Source organism: Caretta caretta, chromosome 7, assembly GCF_965140235.1.
Source record: "Caretta caretta isolate rCarCar2 chromosome 7, rCarCar1.hap1, whole genome shotgun sequence".
In the NCBI taxonomy this organism is placed as follows: Eukaryota; Metazoa; Chordata; order Testudines; family Cheloniidae; genus Caretta; species Caretta caretta.
The window spans coordinates 26,116,625-26,133,331 of NC_134212.1; the positions used below are offsets into that span (position 1 = coordinate 26,116,625).

The 16,707-nt window shown below is 39.6% G+C and overlaps 1 protein-coding gene across 14 annotated transcripts in view; it reads right to left on the reverse strand.

Annotated features, from left to right (window-relative positions):
* Positions 1-16,707, reverse strand: part of CCDC66 (coiled-coil domain containing 66) — a 90,092-nt gene that overhangs the window by 60,445 nt on the left and 12,940 nt on the right. For 13 of the 14 annotated variants that reach the window (XR_007357819.2, XR_007357816.2, XR_007357815.2 and 10 more), the window contains 10 exons: positions 13,976-14,144; positions 13,686-13,789; positions 12,065-12,198; positions 9,837-10,013; positions 9,117-9,248; positions 7,211-7,464; positions 5,656-5,740; positions 4,678-4,839; positions 2,702-2,864; positions 2,072-2,194 (listed from right to left, as the gene is read on the reverse strand). Coding sequence is in view for 8 of the 14 variants with exons in the window: in XM_048859249.2 (XP_048715206.1) it covers positions 2,072-2,194; positions 2,702-2,864; positions 4,678-4,839; positions 5,656-5,740; positions 7,211-7,464; positions 9,117-9,248; positions 9,837-10,013; positions 12,065-12,198; positions 13,686-13,789; positions 13,976-14,144 (1,503 nt within the window). In the remaining 6 variants the exon portion in view is untranslated. The remainder of the gene's footprint in view (positions 1-2,071; positions 2,195-2,701; positions 2,865-4,677; positions 4,840-5,655; positions 5,741-7,210; positions 7,465-9,116; positions 9,249-9,836; positions 10,014-12,064; positions 12,199-13,685; positions 13,790-13,975; positions 14,145-16,707) is intronic. The other variant, XM_048859252.2, reaches the window with a different exon arrangement.

Below are 16,707 nucleotides of genomic sequence, written 5' to 3' on the forward strand. Positions count from 1 at the left end.
TGTGTCTCCAGAGATAATTTTTGCTGTTAACAAGCTTATTTTAAATAAATAAATATAGACAGGTGAGAAATAACAGACCTCAACCCTATCGTACCTCTGAAAATTTGTCTACACAGAGTCAATCCCTTACATCTCTCTAAAAGTGCAAAGTTTCAAAAAGTTCAATGAATAGAAGATTGTTGGGGGCGGAACAATACTCCGCCCCCACTATAATCAAGAACTGGCCTAATCTGACGACTGTTTGTGAACAAAATCATGAAAAAAAGATGGCACTGTCACAGCCAAAGTTCTCAACATTGGGCTTAAGAGAAATGTTGAACACATGCTGAGTACCCTAAAGCCTATTTCTGTAGCCCTGAACAAAATGCAGGGAAATATCTGTTTTATTGCTGACTCTGTTGAAATGTGGAAGGAACTGAGTGAGATCTTAAAAAGAGAAATATGTAATGACAGAGTTAAATTACAACCATTAAAAAAAAAAAGAATGGGACAAGCACTATCTCCAGCTTATTTTCTTCCAAATATTCTCAAAACTCGGTACCAGGGTCAAACCTTAACTGCTGAAGAAGAGGAGTTGGCTATGACATGGACATCCAGGAATCATCCCTCCATAATGCCAACTATAATAAACGTCAGGGCTTAGGGTGAACCATTCAAGAAATATGTTTGCTGATGATGTTTTAAAGAAAGTCACACCAGTGAACTGGTAGAAGTCACTTAAAGCACTTGAATTTAGAGACTGTTGAAGTGATAATCTCACTTTTAACAGCAATAGCTTCTTCTGTTGGTGTAGAAAGAATATTTTCTTTCTTTGGATTAATTCATTCCAAATTGAGAAATCATTTGGGACCTGAAAAAGCAGGAAAGCTCGTTTTTTTTCCTCCAGATTATGAACAAATAGGAGAGTTTGCTGACAGAAGGAGCATTATAGTGCTTGCACCTCCACTGTTTTGTCGACAAAAGCCGCCTTTTGCTGACGAAACTGTGTAGTGTAGACAAGACCTAACACTGGACGAGATGTGATAGTCCTAAGAAAGGAAGGCATGCTTAGACTTGTAAGGGAGGTTGCAGTACTGCTACCCTTACTTCTGTGCTGCTGCTAGTGACGGCACTGCCTTCAGAGCTGGGCAGCTGGAGAACGGCGGCTGTTGGCTAGGAGCCAAGCTCTGAAGGCACAGCCACCACCAGCAGCAGTGCAGAAGGATGGCATGGCATGGTATTGCCACCCTTACTTCTGTGCTGCTGCCTGCAGAGGTGGGCCCTCTGTCGGCAGCTGCCACTCTCCAGCCACCCAGCTCTGAAGGCAGCAGCGCAGAAGTAAGAGTGGCATGGTATGGTATTGCCACCCTTACTTCTGCACTGCTGCTGGCGGGACACTGCCTTCAGACCCGGGTGCCCAGCTAACAGCTGCCACTCTCCAGATGCCCAGCTCTGAAGGCAGTGCAGAAGTAAGAGTGGCAATACCACTACCCCCCTTCAAATAACCTTGTGACACCCTCCCAACTCCCTTTTGGGCCAGGACCCCCAATTTGAGAAATGCTAGTCTTCCCCCGCCCGTGAAATCTGTATAGTATAGGGTAAAAGCACACACAAGACCAGATTCCACAGTTTGGGACACGTTTTTCATGGCTGTGAATTTGGTAGGGATCTACCTACGAAGCATTGCAAACCCTTTCCAAAGCACCCTGTGGCTAGTTGCACAGTGGGATAGCTACCCACAGTGAACTGCTCTCTCTGTCAATGCAAGAGGTGCTGTTGTGGATATGCTTCACTGACACAAGGACCATAGTGTGGACATGCAACAGCGGTTTAATACAGCAGTGGCTGTACGTCGTCATAACTTGCACTGACAAAACTCTCTAATGTAGACAAGGCCTTAGTTTCCCTATTGCTCCTATTTTATTTACTCTTAATACTCTAATCTGTCTAAGCAGTCACTTCTAGTTTTACTCGGTGCTGTATAAACAAGATTTGCCTCTACTGATAGCCTGAGCTAATGAAGGAGCTATTCCACCTTTTTTTCTTAAAGAATATGATACCCTACTAAATCATATTTTTTTGGAATGTATACCTGTCTGCACAGCAGTATCTTTCCGAGGAGAGGTTACGGTTTTTACATCTTGATGCATCTTACTGCTCACTTCATCAGAACAATGATCATGATTTACATTTGAAAGGCCACATATTTTATCACCTAAAAAGTAAGAAACCAGTGACTTAAACAATTTTCTATTAATGTCTATATAAATCACACTATCAAGTTGACCCTATCCCTGTAGTTTAATAATTAGACCTTCTGGGTTCTCGTCCTGACTCTGCAATTGGCTCACAGTGACAACTTGGCCACATCTCTTACCCTTTCTGGGGAAGATCTTCTAAAGAAATTACAGGATTTAGGAGTGCAAGTCCCTCTGAAAGCCAAAACAGTTGTACTTGTGCTCCTCAGTACTCCTGAAAATCTCCATCTGTGTCTTTCTTCCATTATAAAAGGTGGATAATGCTGCTTGGTGTTTGAGGCTTGATTAACATTATATATGTTTAACTTTTTGAGATACTTGACTAAAAGGATAGAAGTTTTGTTCAGTTTCTGAAGCCAAAGAGCAATGTCTAGACTGACAGGATGTTTTTTCTCAAAAATAGGATCCACAGCTCATGCAAACCCTCCAAAAATAAAATGAAATATATTAAAGTTGGTACTTGCCGCTGCCGCCACCACCACCACCAAGATTCTTCTGCAGTTTTGAAATGTCATGTCCTTTTTGAGCCAACTGTCGAATACGTTGTTCCTGTTTTAATCTCTGTGCCTGTTCTTGTGCTCTCTGCATTGTCTGATAGAGCTCATTTGTTTTAAGAGTCATGATTTCCTATCATAAAAAGGGAGACAAATGCATGAGATCATTTAGTCAGAGAATAAAATAAACAGGGCTGCATAATCTCCTTATAAGTTTACATCTATTCATGATTTTTTCTATTTGGGTATTTTTTTAAGTTAGTAAAAGAAATAACAGCGATGCAAAGATCTTTATGTGAGGCTAATGGAGAGCGTAGCGCCAGCACTGTAGCAGCATAAAGAGCTAGACTACGTTGTGATCCCCCTGTATCATGTGACTTGAAGGGAAGCAAAGAAGCAGGTATTAGAAAACTGTGCACCCTATACTTATGGAAGAGAAACAGCAAGTCCTCCCCAAGCAGAGATGCTTCTTCACACTTTTAAGGCTCTGTGGGTTAAAGGTGCAGGAAATGAAGCCAAGTAACAGCTCCTTTCAACACATTACATACTTCAGAGTGGAAAGAAGTGCCAGAGTCTGGTCTCCTCTGTGGCTCTTAGTGCATGTTGGTAAACGGAGGGGAGCATCTGATGGCAATAAGTTTCCCGAAGGAGCTGTGCTGCTTGAGGGAGGTGAGTCCAGTAACGCAATGCAGTGAAGCAGGTCTTCTGTACAGGATCTCACTCCCCAAGACCTATAGGGATGCCTCTGATTTCCGTACAGAATCTGGAGCCTTATGTGGCTTGAGATATACCTGCACAATGCCTTCCTTGAACCCCACAACATCTCTTCCAAAGAGGAGAATAACTCAAGTTATGTGGCTCAAAACATCAGCTAAATCATTTATCTTAATTTTATTCCTTCCACACATTTGTCCATAGGAGATAAGGATGGGGCCCCTAGAACACAAAGTTTGAATCCACCAAGCGGTCAGAAGGCTTCTGCCACCGGAAGATTGAAATAAAATTTATATGGAGTGTTGGGTGGTGTTCACAAAAAGTATTCTAGTACCTCCAAAACGTGTCATTGATTTTTTGACATGACATTACTAAAATTTATTCTGGGGGGAAATAAACTTCAGCCCTGACAGGACACATCTAGTCAAGCACATTACATGACATTTGTGAGGTCTCTCAGAAGCATCAAGCTACAGACCAATACTCCAGGTTAGGTATTCTCAGACGGTATTGGAGTTCAAAGCAATTTTTGCTGTTTTAACTAAAAATTTTAAAAATGCTATTTTGAGTACAAAACATTGCCTAAGACTTTATCTTCCTCAGCTTTATTTAAAACTATTTGAGGTTTTTGTCCATCTTGGTGTCTTTTTGTGAAAACTGCCTGGACCTCAAACCACCCCCACCCACCAAAAAAACCCACAACCAACCCCTCAAACTAGTGAGTACACAAAATGAATTATATTGGTGAGGAGAGAGATTTCAGTTTAATGCATGTGACATTAGTAAATTCATCTTTTTTAATTATGGAAAAATAGGTGGACAATGTCCTTTCTAAAGTGAAAAAAGCTTGAGGTGGTGCTGGGGGGAGTAAGGCAATACTTTTCCCCTCACAATAGGGTGGTATTAGTGCTGACTTAATTTTCTAGGCTTTCTAGTTTAATCAAAAACGGTGGGTAACATTTTTGAATCAATCCCATGGGTTCTGTTACTTCTTTCATTCAAATATTAAATATTAATTTATGTTAACAGACGTGTGGCAAAATCCCCTACACTGCTTCAAAAATCTCAAGATTTTCAACCTTAACTATAGTCACAAATGGAATTTCAACACTACTCTTGCCTCATGCATTAGATAATAGTAGTATTTACTATTTATTTCTAAGTCTATTAGGCATTGGCAGTTCTATTAAACACTGTCATTTACGTGCACGAAGTAAAGGTTTAACACCCACTTCCTTTTGTTTCTGTTTGAGCATATCCTCTTCAAACTGTTTTTGCATCAGTTCTCGTTCTCGTGCTAAGCGGTGTTCTTCTTCTTGTTCTTCCCATTTTCTTTGCTCTTCCTCCAGCTGCTTCTTCCTTCGCTTTTCCTCTACTTGAGCCATTATAGCTTTCTAGTGATGTCAAAATCATAATAAAATTTAGTAAAATTAACACTTAGTAGTGTGCATAATATAAAATGTATTTCATGTCTCCTATATACATTACAAAATACGTAATTTGTATTCTAATTCCATAAAAATCCAGTTCAATAAGAAAGATATTATTTTCTGTGCCACACAAAATAAATGAAACTTAGCTCTCTGGCAGGCAAACCTATTCAGCAGAAAGTATGCCGAAGAAAAATACAATTTTTAAAAAGTCTCACAGGGTATGGGAGGGTGTACACACATGCCCCTGAATTGTATCACATTCATTACTTTTTATAGGCTTCAGTTTCCCTGGGGGGAAATAACACAACTGGTGTACTTTGATCCATCTGTTTGGCCTGGAAGGTGTTATAATGGTATTATACAGTATATTATGACTCCAGTCAGCCACAATAAACCATATTGCTCTGGCAGTGGATGTAAATATAATTAGGGGGCTTAGTGTAAATGAGAATAAGGACCATACTGTTTTAAACATCTGCTGACTAGGAACTACAATATCAGTCCAGCTAAGATATGCTGTGGGTTATTTTTCTGAGGCATCAGTTTTATAATAGAGGCTCATAAAGCACTTTACAAACATTAATTATGCCTTACCCACTACTGCTGTAAGTGAGACACATCTGGTTAACCAGGGTAATCTGGTGAAGGAGAAGTCACAATTTCTATTCCCCTGAGCAATGTGTACTGGCACCCTGGCTCCTTCTTTAGTCACATCACCACACCTACCCTCATTCATTCTTCCCATTTAGGCTGTGTCAGATTAAAACATGATTGTACCTGATGTTCTAACTGTTTCTGCCGCCTCCTGTCTCTTTCCTCAATTTGTGCAGGATCCAAGAGAGCTGTCATTGACCGGAGAAAACTATGAAGAGAATCATTTAAATATTTTTCAATTAAAAAAAAAATTCCAGAGTTTTGTTTTATTCTGAAATATCAGCAAGATTTAAATGTAAGACTTTTGTATCAAAATAAGTACCTTTCATTCATTGTCATAGGTTTGCACTATAATAAATACAGCAATTCCTCACTTAACTTTGTCCCGGTTAATGTTGTTTTGTTGTTACGTTGCTGATCTATTAGGGAACATGCTCATTTAAAGCTGCACAATGCTCTCTTACAGCGTTGTTTGGCAGCTGCCTGCTTGCAGGAAGAACAGCCCGTAGGAGCCAGTTGGTGGGGGCCTGGAACCAGCGTGGGCCGGCAGCCCCCCTAAGTTTCCTGTGCGGCAGCTGCCCAGCAGGCTATCAAATGCCAGTCAGTTCAGCTGTCCCTCCCCCCACTGCCGTGTGCTGCTTCTGCCCTCTGCCTTGGAGCTGCTCCCGGGAGCCTCCTGCTTGCTGTGCAGGGGGTGGGAAGCGGGGTGCTGATGTCAGGGTGCCCCCCTTCCCCTGTACCCCATCTCCACAGAGCAAGGGAGGATGCCACAGGGCTAGGGAGGCAGCTTGCTGGCAGCAGCTGCTGTCTCAACTTGCTGATCTACTTAAAAAGGCAGTGTACTTAGAGTGGGGTCAGCGTACTTAAGGGGGCAATACGTGTCTCTCTCACACACAGTATGTCTGTCTGTCTGTGTCTCTCTCTCTCTCTCACACACACACACACACAATGTATCTCTGTCTCACATACACACGCACCCCCAGGTACTTCGAAAATTGGAGGGAGTGGTGCACTCCAGTGGGATAGCATGGGGTCATCATCACATTCAGTTTCCGCAGGGAATGTTTGCAGCCACTGCCATGCGTCTATGGGGTCTCCTCCCTCCATTCATGCTGCCTTGTAGAGCGTGAGGCTACATTAACAACATGTTAACACTTCAGGGCTCAGCCAAGTGTTAGTTCATCATTTAGCAGCAAGGCATTCCCTGAGAAATACCCCACTCTCTTCCACCGTCTGACTCCACCACCTCAACCAAGCATCACAATCATCATTGCTGTGTACGGAATTAAATTGTTTAACACTTATACTGTGTGTAAGTCTTTTGTCTGGTGAAAAAAATTTCCCTGGAACCTAATTCTCCCCACCCCACTATTTACAATTCTTATGGGGAAACTGGATTTGCTTCACATCATTTCACTTAAAGTAGCATTTTTCAGGAACATATCTACAACATTAAGCAAGAAGTTACTGTAATGAAATTGAACATAAGAATGCTATTTACGGTAAACTTTACTAGTGAATAATTGAAATACATATCTTTTTCAGTAGGGAACCATACAAATTCCTCAAGAGAGGAGTAAATACCAAATTAATACTACTTCAGAGACTTACTAACTTCTAAAGACATTCCAGAAATGAATTGATTGGGAAGACTACTGTAATTGAGGCATGCACTCACCTGGCTTTTTGACTTTGTTCCGAAGTAGTGTTCTCAACGTTTTTTTCTACATTCTCCACCTTTGAATGTCTGAGGTGGCTTAAAGCTGCAGGTGTAAAAGGATGAATAACAGCAGTCAGGGCCTGAGTTTCAGGGGACAGGCAAAGATTTTCAGGCTGCTTGGTGTATGTTCCATTTATGAGGTGTTGTGGATTAGCACGAGGGTAGTTTTTTAAAGAATCAAAATGCACTGCCCATCTCTCATGCTCCTCAGCCTAAACAGATATGAAGCAAAAAAGAAAATGGAAATACGCTCAGTTACATTGTCATATAAAGTACTTTTAACTAAATATTTTGAAAGTTTATTTCTGTTTTGATAAAAGCTAAACAGCAGGATTTGCATTTTTAAAGCTCTATTATGGTGCTGTGCCACATAGAGTAGTTAGTTCTACAAATAGGAAAACTGGTTCATATGAAAGTGACCTGACCTGACCCTGATCAAAATTGAAACCAGATCTTTTTGGTGAAAAATCACTTACAATGCATTGCTATTTGCAATAGCAAGACTCAAAAACTAGGAAGTAAAAAAGTTAAATTCGTCAAGAATCTTTCAGTCTTGTATAAAATAAGTTAATACTAATACAGGGTTTTCCATATCACTTTCTCTGCAACCTTATCTTGATGTATATTATTTTTCATACTGCCTCCATTAGTCCTACAAGCTGCTCAGCTTATTGGTTACCATCCTAGTCACTCATCCACGCAGCTTTGTCTCGCGCCCCAGATATTCTCTAGCCGCATGAACGAGGAGTAGCAGCAAGTTCTTTTGGGTGACAGAAAGCTTTTCTTAAACATATTTTGTGGGCACATATCAGAACAAGTATTCATATTCTTTCTCACCAGCCCACACCCATCCTCCCTGCACTTTCATTCTGGGACAGCAGTCGGCATGCTAGGTGCACAAACATGAATTTTAACAAATCACAAAGATCTTTGCCACAGGCATTGGTACATTGTTCATTGTGCTGTCTAAGGTTTTTGAGGAAGAGGTATCTTGTTTCCTTCCCCCACCACCACCTAGAGATTTTTTTTTTTTTTGGCCCTAGTCTGTCAAAGGGCATTCCACACAAGCCAAAGGAACCAGGGTTTCCACTGTGGGTCCTCTCTACCATGGGTGTATTACACAGTTTTTGCATTTGACTCTCCTAACTTCCAGAAGGAATTGCCTTTTTGGAAGGATTGGGGAAATGTTCCCTAGTATTTGCCTTCTAAAGAAAATAGCACATCCCATATAAAATCTTGCACAGGGTCACTTCCCATAAGCAGAAAAAGCTTTAGTCCTATATTAGAGAGCCAAGAGAAGCGAGACGTCCAGGGAAAAAAAAGGAAATTTGAAATTTTTTTATCAATCCTCCCACTGTTCCTTGTCCCCTAAGGGAGGTAAGCTGTCTGACTCATATGAAGAGCTACAGTAGGGTATTTGGGGAAAGAATTTTTCTTCTGTAAGTCTTTTGATGTAATGTACAGAAGGACTATGGACATAACACACATGAGCTGACTTAGAATGGACTCTCTGGTCCCTTTGCTGTCAAAGTGCTATAATGCTACTTCTGTCATTACTGGCTGGTTGTTTAGCTAGAGCTCACTGAATGTCAAAGACTTGGGGTAAACTCCTGTTCCTAGTGAAGTAAATGGGAATTTTACCACTGAGTTTGAATGAGCCAGGATTTCAGCTTTTATTTTTCAGAGGTACTTGGTGCCCACAACTCCCACTAAAATCAATAGGAGTTGTGGATGCTTATTGTCAGGCTTTCAGAGTTGTGTGATCTACAATTTGTTGATAGACTTCCACTTGAGCAGAATTGAACGAGAAAGCTAAAAAACAGACCTTTTCTTATTCCAAATCATCCTTCTAAATTACAGCTACCTTTGAATAATTATGTTTTTCCTCTATTTTTCGTAGTTTAGCCTCTTCCTTCTGTTTGTCCAGATCTAGAAGCCACTTCTTCTGTTGTTCTTGTTTCATGGCACTAAAGGGGTGCTCCACTGGTGTCGCTTCCTGAAATGACAGATACTGGTCTTTTACTGCCTCCCATCACCCCCCATTTCTCATTTTTAAGTAGTACTGCCATTCATGAATACCTGCATTAATTCACAAATTGCTATTCTATCTGGCGTAAAATAAAACTTCATTTTCAATACAATCTGGCCCAAATTAATTGTCCCATCAAGGTCTTCAGAATGTTCACTATAAAATGCAGATGATAAACTCTCTATTCATCTTTATTTCTATTGATAGCCGCAGTGATAGTTAATTTCTATGTGTGCTAGATTTTATTTAACCTCCTAATTTTCCTTCTTTTTTGCATTACGAGATACGTACATGGATTGACTCACGAATCAAGTACATTCCTTTATGTCAAACCTATTAATGTCAGCTCTAAAAATATCTACTAAAAATGCATGATTTCATAGAAACACCTCATAACATCAATATCCTTGTAAACTGTGGATTCAAATGCAGCAATAAAAATGATAGGGGGCAAAAAAGTTTGGAACAGGCTTGCTTAATAGAACTACTGCAGATACACACACACAACAGTAAATTCTTCTTAGAGACAAGATACTGCATGCAACTTAATCTTACCCCTAAAACAAATGCTGTCCGAATGGCAGCTGGCAAGTCAGGAGAACTGAAACTAGATGACTGTCCAGTTGGTCCACTTGAAACACTGGGTGCAACTTCACTAGTCTCTGTGACCAAAGTGGTTCTAAAAATGTGGTTTTCCTCACTAGCAATGCCCAAATCAGCTGGAAATGTCATCTGCAAATAATAGCGTCTTGGTGATTTAAAATACTCAATTTAATTTTTTGGGGTTGATTATTTCAATATAAACACATTTTTAAAAAAACTGGTAACTTGTACTTTAGGTTTGTACATGCTGCAGTTCATAGAAACTTCTACCAAAATATGTAACATACATGCAATTACCAACAAGTCAGAAAAAAAAAAAGTCAAATCCCAATTCTTGGGGTCCAAGACAGACAACTTTCAAACGATTCTGAATGCTACACAAGAAAGTAATGTTCTGCACTTAGGAAGGAAGAATCCCATACACCACTACAGGCTGGGGACCGACTGGCTAAGCAGCAGTTCTGCAGAAAAGGACCTGGGGATTACAGTGGATGAGAAGCTGGATATGAGTCAGCAGTGTGCCCTTGTTGCCCAGAAGGCCAATGCATATTGGGCTGTATTAGTAGGAGCATTTCCAGCAGATCAAGGGAAGTGATTATTCCCCTCTATTCGACAATGGTGAGGCCACACCTGGAGTACTGCGTCCAGTTTAGGTCCCCCACTACAGAAGGGATGTGAACAAATTGGAGAGAGTCCAGCGGAGGGCAACGAAAATGATTAGGGGGCTGGGGCACATGACTTATGAGGAGAGGCTGAGGGAACTGGGGTTATTTAGTCTGCAGAAGAGAAGAGTGGGGGGGGGGAATTTGATAGCAACCTTCGATTACCTGAAGGGGGGTTCCAAGGAGGATGGAGCTAGACTGTTCTCAGTGATGACAGAAGAAGCAATGGTCTCAAGTTGCAGTGGGGGAAGTCTAGGTTGGATATTAGGAAAAATTATTTCACTAGAAGGGTGGTGAAGCACTGGAATGGGTTACCTAGGGAGGTGGTGGAATCTCCATCCTTAGAGGTTTTTAAGGCCCGGCTTGACAAAGCCCTGGCTGGGATGATTTAGTTGGTGTTGGTCCTGCTTTGAGCAGGGGATTGGACTAGATGAACTCCTGAGGTCTCTTCCAACCCTAATATTCTATCATTCTATGATAAAAGACTACATATGCCATAATGGTGATAGATGCTACAACCTGGAGAATTCTGCTTGGCAGGGTCCAATGAAATAGATAGAGTTAAACCCAGTCCATCCTGGTTATGTTCCCAAAAGGCTGCCATTATCACCTATTTATCAGGGTGCAATTATATTTTTAAACCTCAAAAAAAGAGTCTTGCTTCCTAAGTCAAGACATATTAGGTACCAGATCCTTGGATAAGATTAAGATAGAGTGACTGAATTTGTTTTCCTTTCTATTAGTAGAGGATACATCCTACTCAGACACGCAAACTAAATATTGGTTTAGATATGTAGATTCTTATAGTTGAACTTGCCTTTAATCTAATTGGTTCTACATACTGTATTTGCACAAGAGGGCAAATGTATTAAACAGCAAAATTAATGAGCAACCTAAGTATTGCTTGACTGATCATAACTATACTGTTTTATTCTTCTCAAACCACAGAACAATGAAAGAGGAAAAAGTCAACAAATTAAGAATAAAGGTTACTAAGAAACACCAGAATTAAAGTACAGAGGTAGGAATTAAATGATAGCTACAGTATGAACAAAGTCACAAATTATAAGCAAAGTATGAGGCTAAGAGGCTGATTTCACTTGACAAGAAGCTCTCCATAGGCTTTCTGTGGCAACACTGAGGGGGTCTGATGCAAGACAGGCAGGAGAGAGTGGACATGGGATCACTGGCCACTTCCCCACCCCAACCACCCACACAATAAGGGCTTCATACAGGGTCCTTCAGGGCTCTGTTAGGACATACAAAGATCTTTACTACTGTTTTTCTACCAGGGAGAGGAAATGGAATCTACAAGTGCACAGCCTAGTAACATGACCTGTGTGCTGGGATTTATCCCTAAATGCAGATTTTACAAGTAATCAGTGGATACACATTGAAAACAAGCTCTTATAGAGCAATTCTGAAATATGAACAAAATATAGCACTATAAAAAAACTAAATTAATTTGTTCTCTAAGACACACATTGCTTTTATTGAATGGTTCCTTGCTAGCCTTACTTTAGCTTGATTAACTGTCTCCAGTTTTTCCAAATGGTTTTTATCACCATCACCATCCGTTTGCTCCCAACGGTAGTATTTTGTCTGTCGCTCCGAAGTTTCTTTTAATTTCTTCTTTAAAGCTATCTGTTCGTCTTTAAAACAATTTTTTTTAGAATAAGTAAATATAAGTAAATGCAATTTCAAAAAAGAGTAATATGCAGTGTGGTAATATAAAAAACATAGTGTAAGCAGCTTAAGATGGGTAACTGGCCTTTGCCTGATTAATCTTTCTAACCAGATATTTGTTTTAAGTGTTGAAAGGCTCTGCCTGTGAGAAAGATGGCTGCAGAGGATGTGGAAACAGGAGGCAACTGGAAATCTTTATTGGGAGAGGATAAAACTGTGAAGGACTATCAGTGACTCAGGAAAATATTTATCAAAAATATTGCATGTGTTGCTTAAGAAATAGCAGAGGCCCTGAATTCTCCTCATTTCATTGTTAGTTTTGTGCCAGTACAATTGTACTGAAACCAAATAAGTTACACCAGGTTAGAACTGGTGTATCACTGTGCAGGATCAAACCCATTAATATGATGGGAGATTTTGGAGGGTTTTTTGTCCAGACAGTTTACATCAAGGTTAAACAAAATCTGCTCTATAGGAATTAATGGCTTCATTATTCCATTAGGAATTTCCAGTAACCTTAGAAGATCTTATTCTCCTGAAAACATTGATTCAAAGACAAATATCAATAGTTATGTTTTAAAAAAAGCTTATACCACAATGGTGTTCAGAATTTGGATGCCAGGACTGAGTATAGATTCCTACAAGTCTATTTAAAATGGGAGATGGGACCAAATTCATATCCCTTTCTACATCTTTCCCTCTCCCTACCAAAACAGTGTTTGCTTTCTACCTGATGACTCTACAGTAGTAACTGAAACCTGTGGATCAGATTCAGTGCTATGCTACGCCCCTTTGAGCCAGCGAGGCTGCAGCAAAAGAGCCAAAGGGTAGACATCAGGCCTCAGAAGAATATCTGCAGCACAGAGAGCCTCAGTGCTGTTATTGCTGGAGGTCCAGGTAGGACCAGACTAGAGGAGGAAGGAGGTGTGTTAAAGACAAGAGGAATGATTGGGATGGACCAGTGCCTGGATCACTCTGTGACCATGCCATGGCCCACAAAAGCTATTGCTACAGGAGAGAAAGTTATGGCTGCTCTGTGGAATGCCCTAGCCTGCTCCAAGGGCTCCACTAGCGATGTATTTGCTGCATAGGGAAGATAAGTCATAAACTGACTCCTGTCAGTTCCTGCCCTGGCATAGGCACCAGTGCAAGGATGAATACTTCTTTATCTACAGGCATGAAAATTCTGTCTGAAACAAAACAAGGAAAGGTTTTAAAAATAAAAAGCTATTTTAGCCAAGTCTAATTAGAAGCTCAAGCAAATGTGTTTTACAAACAGAAAAAACACAAACTGATAGAGAATATTTAAAACACTTTTAAACTCTAATCTTATCAATAGATTTAAACCTTTATAACTTGAAAAAAATTGAAGTTTTGACTATATTAAGTGACCAATGCTACAACATAATACACTGCTTAATATAAATATGGCAAATTATATTTTAATGCATACCTAGTTCCTTCTTCCACTGGGACTTCTTTGCTTCTAACAACATTTTATCCCCTTCTCTTTCACCTAGGGTACTAAATATATCAGCTGGTTTCCATGAATTCTTACTGCAGAAAAAAACAAAATTAATTTATTTTTAAAAGCCAAAGTGCCTAATTTTAAATTAGCAATTAATTTACATTGGAACTACTCAGGTTCCATTTCATTACTAATGTATTCATATTAAAAGTTTAATATAGGATACAAGAATAAAAAAAAGGTATTTTGGATGATTAATTAACAGATCTACATACATAACTTTCTGTTCAGCCTGCTCAGATGCTGCTTGTTTTCTGCTTGAGGCATAATTATTTTCATTTGGGACAGATGAAACTTCATCAGCTTTTTGGAGTAATCCCATTATGTTCTCCTCTTGTGGGGCCTGATTAGCAGCAGTGCTAATATTTGAGTGTTTGTTTTGGCCTACAAAGTAAAATGTCCATGTTAATAAATACTGCACTAGATTGTCACTCCACATTGTGTACAATAGTTTATATTAACCGTACAACCTGGCTAATTCAAATTAGTGGAGCTGAAGCTCACATGAACACTAGAACTACTAAGTAGCACACCTCAGAAGGGGTGTACATACAGGGGAGTGACATTAAGCAATGGAAGCACTTCCTCTGAGCACTGGCAGGGTATTACCTCTCCTTGAGGTACAATGATTTCTAGGACTCCTGCTGACACGCCACATAACTTCAACACAGTGCAATGCCTAAAATGATTCAATTCTGCACTAAATGTTGATGGAGTTGCTTGCAATTTTGCTTTCCAAGAGTCTACTTAGAATATTCTTAAATAACCTAGTTATTTTAAGGGCACAAACTCTCTGGTAAATGTGTTTGCAGTAAGATGTTATCTTGTGCATAAGTGAATGTGATAGGAAGGATGGCATTGTGGTTAAGGAATTGGACTAGAACTGAGGAGACCTTGGTTCAGTTGTCCTACAAATTACTTTGTGACTTTGGGCAAGTCCCTTAATCCCTCTGTGACTGTTCTACAACTGTAAAGCAAGGATAAATATCCCAAACCCTTCTTTTCCCTTCTTAAACCTGTAAGCTATTTGGGATAGGAACTGTTTCTTAACATGTATATGCACAGCATCTATTACAATGGCGCTGATCTTGGCTGGGACCTCACGGTGCTACTGTGATATAAATAATACTAATAACAAGGTGTCATTAAAATGATCTGAAAACCACTCTTAACATGCATGCTAGGAGACTCTAAACTTGTATTTCAAATAAGTATAGAAACTAAAATCAATGATGGATACTGTTTTTAGGGAAAACAGATGAAAGATGTCTGTTATTGCAGGGGCACACAGGGGATTAAACATCTTCCAATAGCTTTAAAAGAAGTTATCTCCATCACTCTTCCTTGCTCTAACCCCAAAAATAGACTTCTAAAAAATAATCATCTTTAGAAAACAGAGAATATACAACGTGTTTGGGTGCTTTCCCCCCCAGAAATATAGGCAAGGGTATTAGGATAAAAAAAAAAAACCTTAAATGTACAAAAATATTGAAGACGATATTTAAAATAGAAAATACATCAGTATGCAATAATAGTTGGTTTGAACTGATTTGCCAGCTGCTCCATTTCACAGCTAAACTGAAACTAGAATTTTTTACATACCATTGCTTAACATAATCAAGAGTTCCTAATGACACATTTGGAAATATTAACCCAGATGTGAAATTAGCTATCAATAATATAACTATAGCTCTAATTGAAATCAAACTACAATCCCACATGTAACAATTCAGCGTGAAATACAGATACTGTGTTCAGTCCAAAAAGGAATAAAAAAAACCTTGGCTTTTATATTTCCTCTGATAAACTGTTAGATCAATTTTTTCATAAACTTCAATCTTAACATACATTTTAAAAAAGCAACTATGGCTACAAAATTAAGGAGCTGATCCTGCAGCAATCCACAGTTGGAACTTTAGGGGAGTTCAGCACACAAAGGGCTTATAGGATCAGGACCTAAATTTGAAAGATGGGATTCTCTTGCGTGCATGTGCACACACACACTCAACCACCCCTACATGCACTTTAAGAATAACTTTCATTGGCATTAATGGGAGTTATTCAATCCTGCATGGTCAAATTGGATTTATGACTTGCAAGTATAATTCTGATTAATGTAGCAGGTACTCAGGAAATGTCTGAATGAACCAAGAAAATTGCTTTCTTCTTCCTCTTGATGATATGTAATCAATTTTTCCCAATAGTCTTAATATTATCTAATGTTTTCTACAGGTCTAAGGGAAAATCAGTTTGTTCTGGTTAATTTTGGCCCATCAATATGATCGTTTCACTCAGACACTGTCACAGTCTCACACATGGATAGGCTATATGAACCTCTTCTCTCAGTAAAGTAAGAATAGATCCAAAAGTGATGGTATCTCTTCCTTGTGGGAAGACTGTCAGTGTCAAATCTAGTCTTTATTTTAAAATAATCTAGCTCATCTACGTCACTAGTTTGAACAAGGAACAGGTTCATAGCAACTGAAATGAGCTGGTGGCCTCAGTCTAGTTTCTAGTGAACTGGTGGCCTCATCACTGAACATAATCATATTTGGCATGTTAGTTAAGACTTTCAACAGACACACTTAGGACCAAATGCTGGAAATCTGATCTTGCTCTACTGAAGCCAACATTATATGTTCCAGTATGTACTATATTACCCCCTTCTGCTGGAGCATGAAACTGATTTTGTGGTGAAGTAAGTCAGGTCTTTTTAACTGGGCCCACAGTCTTCCAAATATTTCTCTCTCACTCACACACGAAAAAGAGAATCTTCAAATGTATACAACTGTCAAAGGGCCAGACCCCGCAAACACTCACTTAATGAAGCATCCTAATGAATTCTGTAGTGGACCAGATCAGCTCCTTGTGCAAAAGGTTAAATGGGTGCACATTTTCAAGATCAGGGCCTAATATAGCACTTACCTCTGCTCACCCTCCCAAACAA